Source organism: Pleurodeles waltl, chromosome 7 (assembly GCF_031143425.1).
Source record: "Pleurodeles waltl isolate 20211129_DDA chromosome 7, aPleWal1.hap1.20221129, whole genome shotgun sequence".
Taxonomy (NCBI): Eukaryota; Metazoa; Chordata; class Amphibia; order Caudata; family Salamandridae; genus Pleurodeles; species Pleurodeles waltl.
Window position 1 is genome coordinate 785,936,287 of NC_090446.1, and position 16,130 is coordinate 785,952,416.

Consider the following 16,130-nt stretch of genomic DNA (forward strand, 5'->3'; position numbering starts at 1 on the left):
GGTGTTGCCGACTTCCATGCACAAGGGTGACAACCCTAACTTCATGGAGGTCCTTTGCTCACACACTATGGTCGCTTATTCCCCTTCCTGACGCACAGTACATGACGAATTCTCCACAGAAGGGCGATGGCCTTAACTTTACAGTTGCCCCACCTGACATGGTTTGGCAACTTCTCTACACAAGAGTGACAGCCCTAACTTCACGGTGGTCTCACACTTCACTCACTGGGATCCACTCTGCAGGATCCCCATTGGGCCTCGCTTCTTCCAGGGTGCTCTTCGTCTCCTCACAGCTTCCACTGGTTTTGACAGGAGGGCAGAAGGCTGATGCTCTAGGCTGAAGGCAAGTGGTCTTGATTTCATGATAATGGCCCCACACCTAAGCAGGGAGACTAGCAGACCTTAGTCTCTAGTCCTGGTTCCAGCAACTAGACACTTTGATGATCTCCTCTCCTGAACAATAGTGCTGAACAACTTGTTCTCACCTTTTTAGTCCAAATTCAGACACTGATGTGATTTAATGTCTGGTCCTTGAATATTGCCTCTGTGAGTGTCGACTTCTTTGAAGTGCTTGCTCTTCTATCCTGTCCTTTGCCAAACGGACATTCTGAAACATCGGGAGCAGCTCCAATTTTGATTGACCCACCACACAGGCCAAAATAGGAACTGGGGATCACAACTGAGGCAGTCAGTGTATACTGAAATGTGCCTTATAAAGGTTCAAAAGCCTGAGCCTCCCCCTCTCATGATTTCCTGGTCCTACAGTGCCACCTTTATCAGACCCACCATCTCGCTTTACGGTGAGCACCTGCCTCACTTACCAGTAACTGTTCCTGGAATCACAGAGATTTTTGATGTGCACAAAGGATGCTCTGCTCCCCTCGTCCAGTGTGTGTTCCACCCCAGTTCTCTGGAATGTCAGCAGTCTGCCTCTCCAGTTCTCATCTCCACTACCATTTCTATGCCCCCAGCTTCAAAATGGAAACAGGCCTCGTCTTAAGTACCATGTACAAGCACACATACATCCCAGCATGCACATACAAGTATCACACATATCCTGGTGCTACAGAGATTCACCATGTAGACCAATGTTGAGTTACGTACAAGGCAGCAGAACTTTACATGAGTGGCCTGGTTGGCACCACTCAAGTGACACAGGTAAAAGGACCTGTTGACACTACTGATGGTCACTAAACACAAAACTGGTAGGCGGACATGGCAATGCTCGTGTCAGTTAATTCTTTGCAAGGGCATTAGCCCTCTACCACTATAACAGTAGCACTTGGTGATCCTCTCCTCATCTAAGAAGTCTGCCTTACCATGAGACAGGCCTAGGTCATGGTGCACACACTGCCTACGTTAGAAAACCAGTATCATGGATCCAGATATGCATGCAGCTGGGGAACTGAGCACTAAGGTGCACATACATTGCCATAGAAGGAATCTTTGCATCCCAACAGCTGTGTACACCTGTTTAACCCGATATTTCAGCCTTGAAGGGATACACGCTCCTACAATTACCAGAATGTAAGGTAGTAAAGAAATCAAAATAAGTCTGTCTTAGTCAATCAATACCACCTAGAACTGGGTAAGTACTCAAAATCATGAAACATCTACTGTCAAAGGGTGTTCAGCAGATGCAAGGATTTCTCTTGTAGAGGTCACCTGTCTTTTATAGGCAGGCATGTTCAGAATCCAGGCCATGTTCTTGTTACCCAGCCTTCTTGCTGCTTCCTTGGTCCACTGCAGCCGAGCAGGCTGTGCCTGGATAAATGTCAAAATGACCCACATTCCCACATTCCTTCTGCCTCCTGTACTGCTTAAGATATTGCAACTGGTCTTAATAATAACTGCTTTTAGTGTGAGCTGATGAGTGATATGTCTCAGGTTTCTTTGGCCCCCATACAGTCCCTTTCCGCTCTCACTGATGGATGCTCTTGAACACTTCTGAGGATCGGGAGCACCCAGGCCCCCATACCAACTAGAAGGATTGTAATTATTGCTACTCTGTCTTGTCACAACCTCTCTACCCCAGTCCTCAATCCAAAGACATTTGTGAATTTTCTTTTGGACCCTTTAAAAGTAAGGTGCAGTGTCTCATAAGGAATATTTGTAATCATGTACAAGCATCAGGAAAATGCAATCCTTTTATATATTGCCACCCTACTTGTGATGAGTGTATGTAATAGTTTAATGCAGTTGTTGAACTGGTGCCAAATCTATCTTCTGTAAAACCGCAAAAAGGAAAGGCCATATAGCTGCCTTTCCTGTTTCAAGTGACAGGATAAGCAGAGGCCTCTATGGTTTCTCTGATTTTGGCATAACACCCTGTGGTCTCTCCAGATTTAGCTTAGAGGACCTCCTTGACATTCACCCATACTGGTCTGGGTGAACCACTGTCTCCACCACCCGGTCTAATCTGATCCTCAAACTCTTGACCAGTATGTTGGACTCCATATTAGCCCATAAAAAGGTGAGCTTTTACAGGGCTTACCAGTCTTGAGGTTGTTGAGCATTATGAACTGTCTTGGGGAAAGGGTCTAACAGTATATTCTTTTACATTCATGGAACATCTCCAATACTGCTTTATTTATTTCAGCTTTCAGGCTCTTGAGTAGGATAAGACAGGAGGGGTTCTCCTAACTATTGTTTTCAGGATGTTCACTGCCATTTAGATGGTGGTTGTCCCTATGATCCTTTGTGGTCTGAATCCAGACTGATAATTGATCGGATTTTTGAGGATGTTATTCTTGGTTTTTGCACTTGCACGGACTAGATAGCAACAGCTTTCCGATGACGTTCCCAAAAATGGAAGGTGTGCTATTAGGTAGAAGCTAGCAAGGTCATCCTGGTTTGAGTTGTACTTTTTGAAGAGTGGTAGTTTCTTTCAGGTCTGACCACATTCAAGAAGGATCCTTTCAGAAAAGAAGCATTGATGGTGTCTATTATGGTTGCATGTGATTGCATAGAAAAACGATTTTGTAGAATACCATTACTGATAACAATCTTACCTAAAATATGTAATGGAAATATGCAAGATACATTGCATTTTCCATTTAATAGAAACCTGTTCATTAGATGTCTTTTTGTTAGAATTAGCTCTTGCATGCTTAGTTTTAAGGTGTAAACGAAATGGCTGCAGCTCTAACTTTCAGGAACATTTTTGCCAGAGGTATTTATGTCAGTTATTTTCCTCAGGGGACATTCCTTTGGATGTATTTCTTCTAGATTGTCAAATAACTACTTTGGATGGTTTTAATTTGCTGACCCCTTACCACCATCCATCCCTGAACCCTCACTACCCTTAATCACTATCCATCCCTGTCCCTTTCACAATATTTAAACACCAGCCATATGTGACCCCCTAAAAAGCCCTCTACTCATCCCTGACCATAGACTCCACCTATCTCTCTGAACCCTAACAGCCCTTTCTACCCCTAAACTCCACCCATCCCTGTACACCAAACTCCTTTGCCACACCTAAACTACTCCCATCCCTGACTCCTAAACTCCACCCATTCCTGCACCCTAAATCCCCCTTTCTAAGCCTAAACTCCACACATCCCTGAACCCTTAAAAGCCCTCACCCCAGTGAACAGTAAAAAAAACTCACTACCCTAAACACCATCCATTTCTGACCTCAAAAATTTCTCATCACCCTTAAACTCCACCCATTCCTGAACCCTAAAAATCCTTCACCACCCCTAAACCCTACCCATCATTTATCCTTTAAAACCCCTCACCACTCTAAAAGCCACCTGTCCCTAAACACGAAAACTTTCTGTACTTTAACTGCCCTGATCCCCTAAATCCTCTCATGACCTCTAAGCCCCATAAATCCCTGAGCCCTTAAAACTCCTCACCCCAATCAACCTTAAAAGAAACCTCACTACCCTAAACACCATCCAACTGTGACCTCAGAAACACTCATCACCCCTAAACTCCACCCTTCTCTGAACCCTTAAAACTCTCACCACTATAAAAGCCACCCATTCTTAAACCCTAGAACTCTTTCTGCCCTTAACTTTACAATCTCTGACCCCTATGTCACCTCACCAGCCCTAAACTCCACCCATTCCTGATCCCTAAAAATCCTTCACCGCCACTAAACCATACTTACAATTTAACCCTTAAAACCCCTTACCACCCTAAAAGGCACCTGTTCTCGAACCCTAACATTTTCTGCACATTACCTCTACCAGCCTTGACCCCTAAATCCCCTTACCGCCTCTAAACTCCACCCATTCTTGAACCCTAAAAATCCATCACCATCTCTAACCTCTACGCACCACTGACCAATAAAGAACCTCACCACCTCTAAACTCCACCCATCCTGAACCCTAAAAACGCCTTATCACCTTAACCTCCACCCATTCCTAATGTCGAAAAAACCCTCACCACCGATAAACTCTATTTATTCCTGAACTCTAAAATGCCCTTTCTATGCCTGAACCCTGACGATTCCTGACCCTCCCAAGACAAGCACCTCATCACCACCACCATCATCCATTCCTGAACGCAAAACCCCCCATTGCCCCCCAAACTCCACCCATGTTTGATGTAATTTTGAATTTATGCTTCAAATTATCTTTCACTGAAAATGTTTCCTTTAATTTTAGATTTATTTGTATTTTCTTAAAATTGTCTTTCCTTGAAATTGGTTTTCCATGATTTGGTTTCCAACAATATGGTTTCTCAGTTTTAATGTTTCTATTAATTCACATTCATCAGTCCGTTATGGGCATAAGTTAATCTCTTGTCATGTCCTTAACGACTGCCAAGGCAATGGCTTTTATTCGTAGCAAATGGCTTTTAGTGACTAGAACCAAGCAGATCAGTCACAGTGACCAGGGTGTTGAAAGAGATCAACCTGGTATAGTACACGGTGCGACTGAAATGTAGATGAATGTGTTTTTTCAGGATGGTGTTGGATTTCGTTCATTTTGTCTTTGAAGTTGATGATGTCTGTATATTTTACCTTTGAGTAGGTAACTGCGATTGGTTTGCTAACCTTAGGCAGTGCTTCCTGTTTTCTCCAGACAATTGTACTGAAATGATCTTAAATCATTTTTTAGACTTAGTGAATTAAATCTCTACAACTAATCACAATACACATTTAAAACATTTTATGAACTTTTTTTTTCTTACCAGATCTAGCAACTGCGATACCAATAGCTGGATTCTGTATAGATGTGCACAGATAAAATACGTCTTTCACTGTCAGAATATCTGAACCGCATAGGGAAGTCCACAACTAAACTTTCCTCTCAGAGGTGGTAGGGCAAATTAGGTACATGTGTTCTAGGGACTACTTTTGGCTCATGCAGCAGAGACCACTGTTAACAGCCACATTTCCTCTGAAACGTTCTTGGTGGTCAGTCCAGTCGAAATCTCAGTAAGAGCTGTGTCAGTCTTTTCACTTCAGCCTTTTTGATATGTAACAGGCTCCTGATCAAAATTTACTGGACTTACACTCTCCTTGCCTCAAGTGTGGAGAAAGAAAAGGCAATTTTTGCACATGATCATGGATTTTAGACACTGGATATTCAAGGGTGTTTAATTCGGAAGATTCTGCAATTTGTGGTCCTGGGCATTTCAAATAATGACAATCTGACTAGGAACAAACTTCTCCTCTGAGATATGCAATGAAAGATTGGTAAAATAGATTTCAGGAGTAAATGGAGGGACTGCCTTAGTACCAACATGGGCCAATCAGAGCCCAGGCATGGATCAATCAATGCATGGAGGTAGAAAGTGTTTTATGAAGGTAGGGATTTCCCTTGAAAGTTTTCAAAGATATGGGGTCTCAAGAGGGAATGTTATGGCCTTGACATTTTGGGCCTCATTATGAGTTTGGCAGGTGGTTTAGACCATCTGCCGAACTTCAGATGTGGAGATTGCTGCCATAGCTGGGCCCATTAAGAGTTTCCCACTAGGTCAGAAGGTGAAAAGCTCGGTTTAGCGGGAAACAGCCTATAGCATTGTCTCTGGCTCGTAATGGAGCCAGCGGCAATGCTGTAGGATGCAGGGTGCACCAGCACCCTCACAATGTTCACTGTCAGAAACAGTGAACACTGTGAGAGTGCTGGCCATGGGGACCTTGCACTGCCCATGCCAAGTGCATGGCCAGGGCAGGGGCACCCTGCACCCCTTCTCCGCCAGCCTTGTTATGGCGGTGCTACCGCCATGAAAATGCTGGCGGAGAATGAGGTCATAATTCCTAGCAGATTAGGACCACCGCAGCTGCCATACCAGGCGGTCCCACCGCAGTTCAACCCGGATGGTCAAAATATGGCTCGCGGACCGTCGCACTGGCAGTGGTCCAACCGCCATCTCAGAGTCTGGTGGTCTACTGACCTCCAGACTTGTATTAGGGCCCTTAGTCTTAGTTTACACCTTACCTTAGCATGCTAGGCTAGAAGTGAATGACACAAGAGAATTAATTACTATTTTGGTTAGCAATATAGAGTTTTAAACTGTCTCATTGATGAGGTGTTATGGCAGGAATATACTACGTATACAGCTCCTCCCAGATTTCCGCATAGTGTACAATCCTTCTGTTATTGTTGGGATTTATTCCTTTATTGCATGGCGACTGTCGGAAAAACGAAATGTTTATCACAAGGGCTCCCTCCAGACAAATTTAATTGCTGCTAAATTGAATTCTAACTCCCGGGTATCGCATATGGTTTATAGTGAGATAGAACATATGTTAAGCATTTCCCTTCCAGGCAGTAGAGCATAGTTTTGTGATTCAACAAAAGTTCTGAATAAGCACGTAGAACCAAACGTTCTATACATTTTTTAGAATCTTTAATACGTGGTACAGTGGAAGAGCCACCATACACACAAATACAACTTAAGTGTGCTCCTGCATCCCCAATCGCTACAGCTTCCCAGGGAGCTTTCTGCTTTAAACTTTGTTAAAAATATCACCCTGATAATCAGACACAGTCCGCAATTGTTCCACTACAGGCAGTATATGGTCAAATGTTTAGTTATATCTTTTCTTTTTAATTTGCACCCCCAAACTCAATTTTCTTGATATTGTTTATATTGATTGTACAGGTGCTTGCTGTAGAGTAGTCAACTAGGGCATCTAATTGCCTTTGAAGCCTAAGTGCCTCATGTGTAAGATGTGTACTTTAGGAGAAAATCTAACAGTTTGAAAGATTTTCCAAAAATAAGGAAAGAAGGGGCTGTCAGCACACACCCCAGCTTCCAACCATTCATATTCTTTAGTTCCACTGAATACTGGTTTTCAGTGTCTCATTGAATAAGTGCGCAATTGCTGTAGGAAAGTACCATCTTGCCTGGCATGTTACCCCCATATTTCACTGTATATATGTTGTTTTAGTGTATGTGTCACTGGGACCCTGCCAGCCAGGGCCCCAGTGCTCATAAGTGTGCCCTGTATGTGTTCCCTGTGTGATGACTAACTGTCTCACTGAGGCTCTGCTAACCAGGACCTCCGTGGTTATGCTCTCTCTGCTTTCTAAATTGTCACTAACAGGCTAGTGACCAATTTCACCAATTCACATTGGCATACTGGAACACCCTTATAATTCCCTAGTATATGGTACTGAGGTACCCAGGGTATTGGGGTTCCAGGAGATCCCTATGGGCTGCAGCATTTCTTTTGCCACCCACAGGGAGCTCTGACAATTCTTAGACAGGCCTGCCACTGCAGCCTGAGTGAAATAACGTCCACGTTATTTCACAGCCATTTACCACTGCACTTAAGTAACTTATAAGTCACCTATATGTCTAACCTTCACCTGGTGAAGATTGGGTGCTAAGTTACTTAGTGTGTGGGCACCCTGGCACTAGCCAAGGTGCCCCCACATTGTTCATGGCAAATTCCACGGACTTTGTGTGTGCGGGGACACCATTACACGCGTGCACTATAAATGGGTCACTACCTATGTATAGCGTCACAATGGTAACTCCGAACATGGCCATGTAACATGTCTAAGATCCTGGAATTGTCACCCCAATGCCATTCTGGCATTGGGGTGACAATTCCATGATCCCCGAGTCTCTTGCACAGACCCGGGTACTGCCAAACTGCCTTTCCCAGGGTTTCACTGCAGCTGCTGCTGCTGCCAACCCCTCAGACAGGTTTCTGCCCTCCTGGGGTCCAGCCAGGCCTGGCCCAGGAAGGCAGAACAAAGGACTTCCTCAGAGAGAGGGTGTTACACCCTCTCCCTTCGGAAAAAGGTGTCAGGGCTGGGGAGGAGTATCCTCCCCCAGCCTCTGGAAATGCTTTGATGGGCACAGATGGTGCCTATCTCTGCATAAACCAGTCTACACCGGTTCAGGGATCCCCCAGCCCTGCTCTGGCGTGGAACTGGACAAAGGAAAGGGGAGTGACCACTCGCCTGACCTGCACCTCCCAGGGGAGGAGCCCAGAGCTCCTCCAGCATGCCCCAGACCTCTGCCATCTTGGATTCAGAGGTGTGCTGGTACACTGGACTGCTCTGAGTGGCCAGGGCCAGCAGGTGACATCAGAGACTCTTGCTGATAGGCTCTTACCTGTGTTACTAGCCTATCCTCCTTCCTAGGTAGCCAAACCTCCTTTTCTGGCTATTTAGGGTCTCTGCTTTGGGGAATTCTGCAGATAACGAATGCAAGTGCTCATCAGAGTTCCTCTGCATCTCTCTCTTCTCCTTCTGCCAAAGGATCGACCGCTGACTGCTCAGGACGCCTGCAAAACCGCAACAAAGTAGCAAAGACGACTACTGCAACCTTGTATCACTGATCCTGCCGCTTTCTCGCCTGTTTCCTGGTGGTGCATGCTCTGGGGGTAGCCTGCCTCCTTCTTGCACCAGGAGCTCTGAAGAAATCTCCTGTGGGACGACGGAATCTTCCCCCTGCAACCGCAGGCAACAAAAGACTGCATCACCGGTCCTCTGGGTCCCCTCTCAGCACGACGAGCGTGGTCCCTGGAACTCATCAACTCTGTCCAAGTGACTCACCAGTCCAGTGACTCTTCAGTCCAAGTTTGGTGGAGGTAAGTCCTTGCCTCCCCACGCTAGACTGCATTGCTGGGTACCGCCTGATTTGCAGCTGCTCCGGCTTCTGTGCACTCTTCGAGGATTTCCTTCGTGCACAGCCAAGCCTGGGGTCCCCAAAACTCTAACCTGCAGTGCACAACCTTCTGAGTTGTACTCCGGCGTCGTGGGACTCCCTTTTGTGACTTCGCGTGGACTCCAGTTCACTCCTCTTCTAAGTGCCTTTTCCGGTACTTCTGCGGGTGCTGCCTGCTTCTGTGAGGGCTCCCTGACTTGCTGGGCGCCCCCTCTGTCTCCTCATCCAAGTGGTGACATCCTGGTCCCTCCTGGGCGACAGCAGCATCCAAAAACCCTAACCGCGACCCTTGCAGCTAGCAAGGCTTGTTTGCGGTCTTTCTGCGTGGGAACACCTCTGCAAGCTTCTTCACGACGTGGGACATCCATCCTCCAAAGGGGAAGTTCCTAGTCCTCTTCGTTCTTGCAGAATCCACAGCTTCTACCATCCTGTGGCAGCTTCTTTGCACCCTCAGCTGGCCTTTCCTGGGCATCTGCCCTCTCTCGACATTGTCGCGACTCTTGGACTTGGTCCCCTTGTTTCACAGGTACTCAGGTCCGGAAATTCACTGTTGTTCCATTGCTGGTGTTGGTCTTCCTTGCAGAATTCCCCTATCACGACTTCTGTGCTCTCTGGGGACTATAGGTGCACTTTACACCTACTTTTCAGGGTGTTGGGGTGGGCTATTTTTCTAACCCTCACTGTTTTCTTACAGTCCCAGCGATCCTCTACAAGCTCACATAGGTTTGGGGTCCATTCGTGGCTCGCATTCCATTTTTGGAGTATATGGTTTGTGTTGCCCCCTTGTGCTCCTATTGAAATCTACTGTAACTTTACATTGCTTGCATTACTTCCTTTTGCTATTACTGCATATTTTTGGTATTGTGTACATATATCTTGTGTATATTTGGCATCCTCATACTGAGGGTACTCACTGAGCTACTTTTGGCATATTGTCATAAAAATAAAGTACCTTTATTTTTAGTATATCTGTGTATTGTGTTTTCTTATGATATTGTGCATATGACACCAGTGGTATAGTAGGAGCTTTGCATGTCTCCTAGTTCAGCCTAAGCTGCTCTGCTATAGTTACCTTCTATCAGCCTAAGCTGCTAGAAACACCTCTTCTACACTAATAAGGGATAACTGGACCTGGTACACTACAAGCCAGGCCAGCCTCCTACAATTGCCCATATGAAGCTTCTGAGTTAATTACAAAAGGCCAGTTTCTATGCTATGTAGCTTCATCTTATCTCACAAAAGGGTACAATTAAAAATATTGAAGCTGCAATTAGATACAACCTAGTCTTATCCTCTCTTCATTTTGAGGCTCTCAATCCCACCATTAAGGCCATCTCATAAAATGAACTCTTCCACCATCTTACTTCTACACACACGTGAACAGATATGCACAATCCTCCCACTCCTCAGTTGGCTCAAACTCCTATTATCAGCTCATACTGACTTGATTCAAATTAAAGCGGGGAGTCGTTGACTTCAGTTTTCTTTTTTTTAGATATGTTCCAAGTATTAAACGACCTCTTCGTTTCATACAACATCTACATGTCCAACGGGTATTACGTTTACTAGGAAATTCCAGTTGTAAAAAATAGATCAGTTTGATCTCTGTCACTGTTGAAGTCGGCAGTGCCTTAGAGCATTCAGTTAGAAGGATGCATCTAATAAACAGTGACTTAGAATTCTCTGAGAACTCTATATTCACCCTGTTCACCTTTCTTTTCTCAAATATTCAATAACTTGCTATTGTTTTATACTATTTGCCTGGAGCCATAAAGAGGAGTCAGATGATTTCTTCCTATTTTGTTTTATTTTGGGTGCTTATTTTGTTGTTTTCCTTGGTGCTCTTGCAGCCAGTTGTACCATTCACTCCCAAAAATGAATAAAAATGCCCTTTATGAGCTTTGATTTGTGGAGCATACTGTTCCTATTGCCCTACTACTTGGAAATAGGTCTTTCTTCCCTCTTAGGTGTAATATGTGGATTTGATGGTTAAAACTCTTTGGAGACTGCATTTCTTAGCCTCTCAAAATTATCTGAGCTCTCTGATCAAAAATAACTAGTTGTAAAATATGCTGCTAAATAAAAGGATTTGCATTTAATTTGAGTTATAACTTTCTTTCCCAAATTTGTTTTTACAGTTGCACTGTTGGTGATCTTCAGTTGAAGATAGATAATTTAGAAAGGACCAACTCAAAATTACTGGAGGAGGTTTGAAACTACAATGTATTTGTTAAAGTATTTGTTTGTGAAATCATACACCATAATTGTCTTCATTTTTTCAATTATGTTAATTTTAAAAAGTATAAGCATGTACGTTATTAAATAAATATTAAAGTTAGTTCCTTGGTCAGTACTTAACCTGTGTATAGATCATAGCCCCAAGTAGGTATTCATGTACCTGTAATATATGCAACTCATTATTTCTAGATTATTTTATGAGTGAAAACAAATATATCTCTTACAGCACGGTAATTATTTGTGATACTGATCAATACAGTGGTATCTGTGCATCAATTACCGTGTATAATGTAGGCTCTCACTCGGGGTGAGTGGAGTATGTGCTGGGGAGCACTTAGGCACGTCCTTACCACAACAAGTAGATGGAAGCAAATAGTACTAAACAGTCGGGTCCTGATTCACAATGGGCCTCTGCACTCAGGGGAAAGGCCCCACAGTCACGGGGGAGTCTCCGCACTCGGCAGAATCTCTGCAATTAGAACTCCCATTGCGTAGATTCCGTGAGGCGTAGAAGTACTTTCTTTATTCAGAGGAAGAGGAACACCATATGGAGAGCCATTTGTGACATATGAGTCACAGAGAGAAAATAAAGGTAAAATGCAAAATCACTGAGGTGTTTGGAAAACTTGATAAAATAGTTGTTTGTATGAGGACAGGCCGAATTTTGAGAAAGATGTGTCATAAGAAATGTTCATCACATAGGCATGGGAAGTTCTTTAAGAAACCATACGAACAACACCAATAAAGATAAGTGGTGGAGAGACTGGTGCCCTACCCCATGTAAAAATATTTTACTGTGAAAGGTGGTCATGTATTTAGTTTTGGTTTGTATATTTTTCCTGAAGAAAAATACAGAGGTGTGAAATGAATTGGGATGGCATTGTAAAAAGGACACTTTTTGAAGAAATCATAAAGCACAATAAACCCTGTATTAGAAGATTCAAAGGAAACTGATATTTACTTGAGTAAAATGATTGAACAGCTCCTAAAAGTAATTAACATGTGAGGACCTGAGTGAGAACTGTACACTGAAACACTATAGACCACCTTTTAGGCTCCAATCAGTGAAACATAATGACAATAATTTAACCAATCTATTAGTATACGGATAGTGAGTGAGAGCAGGTGGTAACACTGCAGAAAAGCGGGCACAGTCTTATTAGTTATTAACAGGTATCACAGTTTTTGGGGTAGGTACATTACTACTGCGCCCAGATAGTTTATAATTAAAGTCACCCAAACACATGATAATTGACGAGAAATAGGCCTTTACATTTTACAGAATAAAATGACCAAGGAGTGGCACGATAAACGTACAAAAAGGCCGGGCCCGAAAGAACTTCCACAGGGAGACAAAAAGGTACCTCTAAGAAAACACACGTGCTGCATGCGTGACCTACTTTTAGTGTCTACGCTAATCGCCTCTTAGATCCTTCGGGAGCAGGGTGTGCTTGTAGTCACACACTGAAAAATATATATATTGTTTTTCTCTTGAGTTTTAGGTGTGGCTTGACAGTGCAAATGTCACCTGAGCAGAATAAAAACAATATTATTCAACAGATATTTTCTTCTACACCAATGTATATCTATTCCCATGCTATTTACTTGTATTGCTTCACCCAACCATTCAACAATCCTTTAAAGCCAGAGCTATTGGCATTTCTAATGCTTTCTTTACTAAGAAAGTGCCAGCATTTTTTCTTTGTTCATTATTTAGGAGAACAAAACAACCACAACGTATTATAAAATTTTGTTTGTTTTTTTGCAGCTCTTTTTATTGTACATTTCAGCAGTTAGGTGAAACAGGGGGAGGGGTAATTGCATTATTACAATAATTAGGAGAGATATTATAATGCATAAGCACAAAGTACATAAAGATAACATATATTGGTTTCTCTAAGAAAGTGGTGTGGTTATCTATTCTTGTAGTCTAGTGCGTACATTAAGTTCAATGAGACTTTATTGAATGACTGAAAGCCATGGAGAACCCTGATCCCAGAGAGACAAAATCAGAAGAAGAATGCCAAAGAATAGAGAGAAAAAGGAAGGCACTGAAGTAATAGGGGGTAAGAATTAGAGGGAAAAGGCCATGAAGAGCAAGAATGAGTATGGTAGGGTTATAGTCAAGAGGACTTTTGTAGCAGTGTTGGTGAATAGAGAGTTGAAGTGTATGTGCCTTGCCGCTGTTGCGTGAAAGGAGAATGGGGGTGGGTGGAACAAGCTTCTGTAGTAATCTGTCAAGGGAACTCTTTATACTGGTTGTGTTCTTGGGCTGTCAACTAAGCAGTGGTATGATCTGTGTGCACCTGGAATGTGCAAAACCCAACACCCCCAGGTAGGTATGTATAGAGATTAGTGGCAGTCAATAGATGTCCGAGCTTTGTGGTAGTCCAAATGTGTATTAGTAGTCAATAGATGTAGGTAACAAGACATAGAAAGAATACAGAACAGCGAAAGCTGGTACTCTGGGATCCAAGAGTTTTGGATTTATTCACATACAAGTCTCAAGATCCGGTTCAGAGAACATATGCGTTTGGCCTTTGTAGACAGTTCTGATCCTGTCAGGACCAGCAAAGAAATGCAGGCTCGACATCTCAGTTAGTTCCTTATGAAGTGTGATGAATCCTTTTCTTCTAATGACTGTGTCTTTGGCGAAGTCTTAAGGTATGGAGATTGTTGCTCTTTTCCATGAGATAGGCTTGACTTTCCACATGTGAGCTAGGATTTAATTCTTGTGTTGGTGTCTTGAAGGTTTATAGGTTTGATTTTGAAGGTCTGTGGTTTCACATTGCAGGAGAGCAACCTTCTATGTCTGTTTTGTTAATGTGTTTAAAATGAAGGGTGATTCTTGATTCAGTATTAGCGATTCTGATGTTTAAGTCTTTCAGGTCCGTCCTTATCACAGACATTTGAGATTCTATAACAAGACTTTGTTTGTTTTGGTGCACTCCGCTGTCTTCTGTGTGACACTTAGTTTTTTCACAGTTTGTTTCACCTTTCTCTTTTAAGGGCGATGTAGGCACAGGAGGGTCTTACTTTATAGGTTTTTAGCTCCACCTTAGTCTTTTTTTCTTAATGTTCCTCAGATTTGGCCATCTTTTGAGTGGTCTAGGCTGTTGAAAACTGGCAATGAGAAGTTTGGTAGGGTTAACGAGATATCAGCGTGGTATTGAGACAGAGCTGTGCTGGTCTGTGCTACTTAGCTTCCTTTTATGACTTGCCATGCTGCATGGGCAGAAGTACTTTGTGAGCTATAGTGTCTTAGCACATATGTAACTGGAAGGATTTAGGAATGTGGCTTGACTTTGCCTCTGGGGGCTCCTAAACAACCACACTAATCGTCTGTGATAAATCAAGCATTCTGAAGAGAGAAGGAAAGTGCTACTTGCTTGTAGTCATGACAATGGACAAGCGTGTTTATTAACAGGAATTGACCAACTACAGTGCGGAAGTGTCATGGTTCACCCATTGAGATTGTGGCTCACCATTTAAGGATAGTCAAACTAATGAGCTTGAGTGCTGCAGCAGTCCATGTCCAAGAGACTGGAGGTAGGTGCCTAAAAGGCAGCTAAGGATGATCTTAGGGCTTACCTGCTGCTAACAGACAGTTGAATTATTACACAGTCCTGTATTTTTTAATCCTGGTGCCCGAGCTCCATTGTAAGATGTGGGCTTGTGGCCTCTGGATAGCATCAACAGCCAGCATGCCTGGTCCCAGGAGTCACCTTACAAAGTGGTGGCTTGTTGCTTGCTGGTTGTTAAGCCCTAAAAGTTGTAGAACTGAGTGAATGGTGTAACCGGATGGGGAATCAATAACAGTTTCTGGGTATTGACAGACAAATCCGCAGGCTGAACGGGATGGAGATGGGGTGTTTAGAGCAGTTTGGGAGCAGGTCTTGCAGACCAGACAGCTTGGGCACACTGCACTCCCTCAGTAAGCAAGTTATGACTTGTCATGAGGATTCTGCACCTGAGTGCTCAGCTCATCATAGGAGCCCATGAGGTTGTGACGTGGAACTAGGTTGGTAGAGGGCTGTTGTGTTTGAAGGTAGGAGGGCAGGGAGGACAGGACTAATTGGTTTGTAAGCAACAAAAAGGGTAGATCAACCACACCACATTCACTGGCAAGCACCGACATTACTGACCATGTTCCTTTACATTCACCAGGGCCTCATCTCTGGGGGAAGGGAGTATGTCCAAACTCTGCTGGGGTTTGATATTCTATTGCCCCTGTTGTGCTCTCAGGGGGAAAAGCAGTAGCACTCCAGAGAATGACAAGACATAAATACATTTTGAATGGTCCACATTGTGCCCAAGGAAACACCCCATCTGCCTCAATCCAGAGCAGTACGTCTCACCAGGATTACAGTTGGTGCTTAGTTTGTGAAAGCAAGAGTGCCAGTGCCTGAAGCTCTGCTCAGAAGCTGGTAACTATTGCAATTAACAGTTAGCACGTGGATTACCAGGGATCGTAGTCTTAATCCACTACCAGACACTCCCTGTCCCTTATTCTTTTGGGTTCCTGGTTTCTTCTTTTGTGATGGGTTTTAACATCTTTCTCTTCCTCTCTTTCCGATCTGTATGTTTTTCCCTCTCTTGCACTTAGTAAATATCTGATGCAGGAAATAAATGCAGGTACAAAAAAAAGGACTGCTGGTGCCCCCCACAAGAGAACCACCATCTACCTCTGGCTGCAGGCAATGGGCCAAATGAGATTTAGTTTAGTTTAGTTTATTGGTGGTTTTGTGATATTTTGTTTTGCTTGTTTGCATTCCTTACTCGGCCATTGTTATGTACAGCCT

The 16,130-nt window shown here is 43.6% G+C and overlaps 1 protein-coding gene across 4 annotated transcripts in view; it reads left to right on the top strand.

Annotated features, from left to right (window-relative positions):
- RUFY1 (RUN and FYVE domain containing 1) overlaps window positions 1-16,130 on the top strand; it is a 475,292-nt gene that overhangs the window by 235,455 nt on the left and 223,707 nt on the right. For all 4 annotated transcript variants that reach the window (XM_069199306.1, XM_069199308.1, XM_069199309.1 and 1 more), the window contains exon 8: window positions 11,229-11,298. In XM_069199306.1, the coding sequence (XP_069055407.1) occupies window positions 11,229-11,298 (70 nt within the window). The remainder of the gene's footprint in view (window positions 1-11,228; window positions 11,299-16,130) is intronic.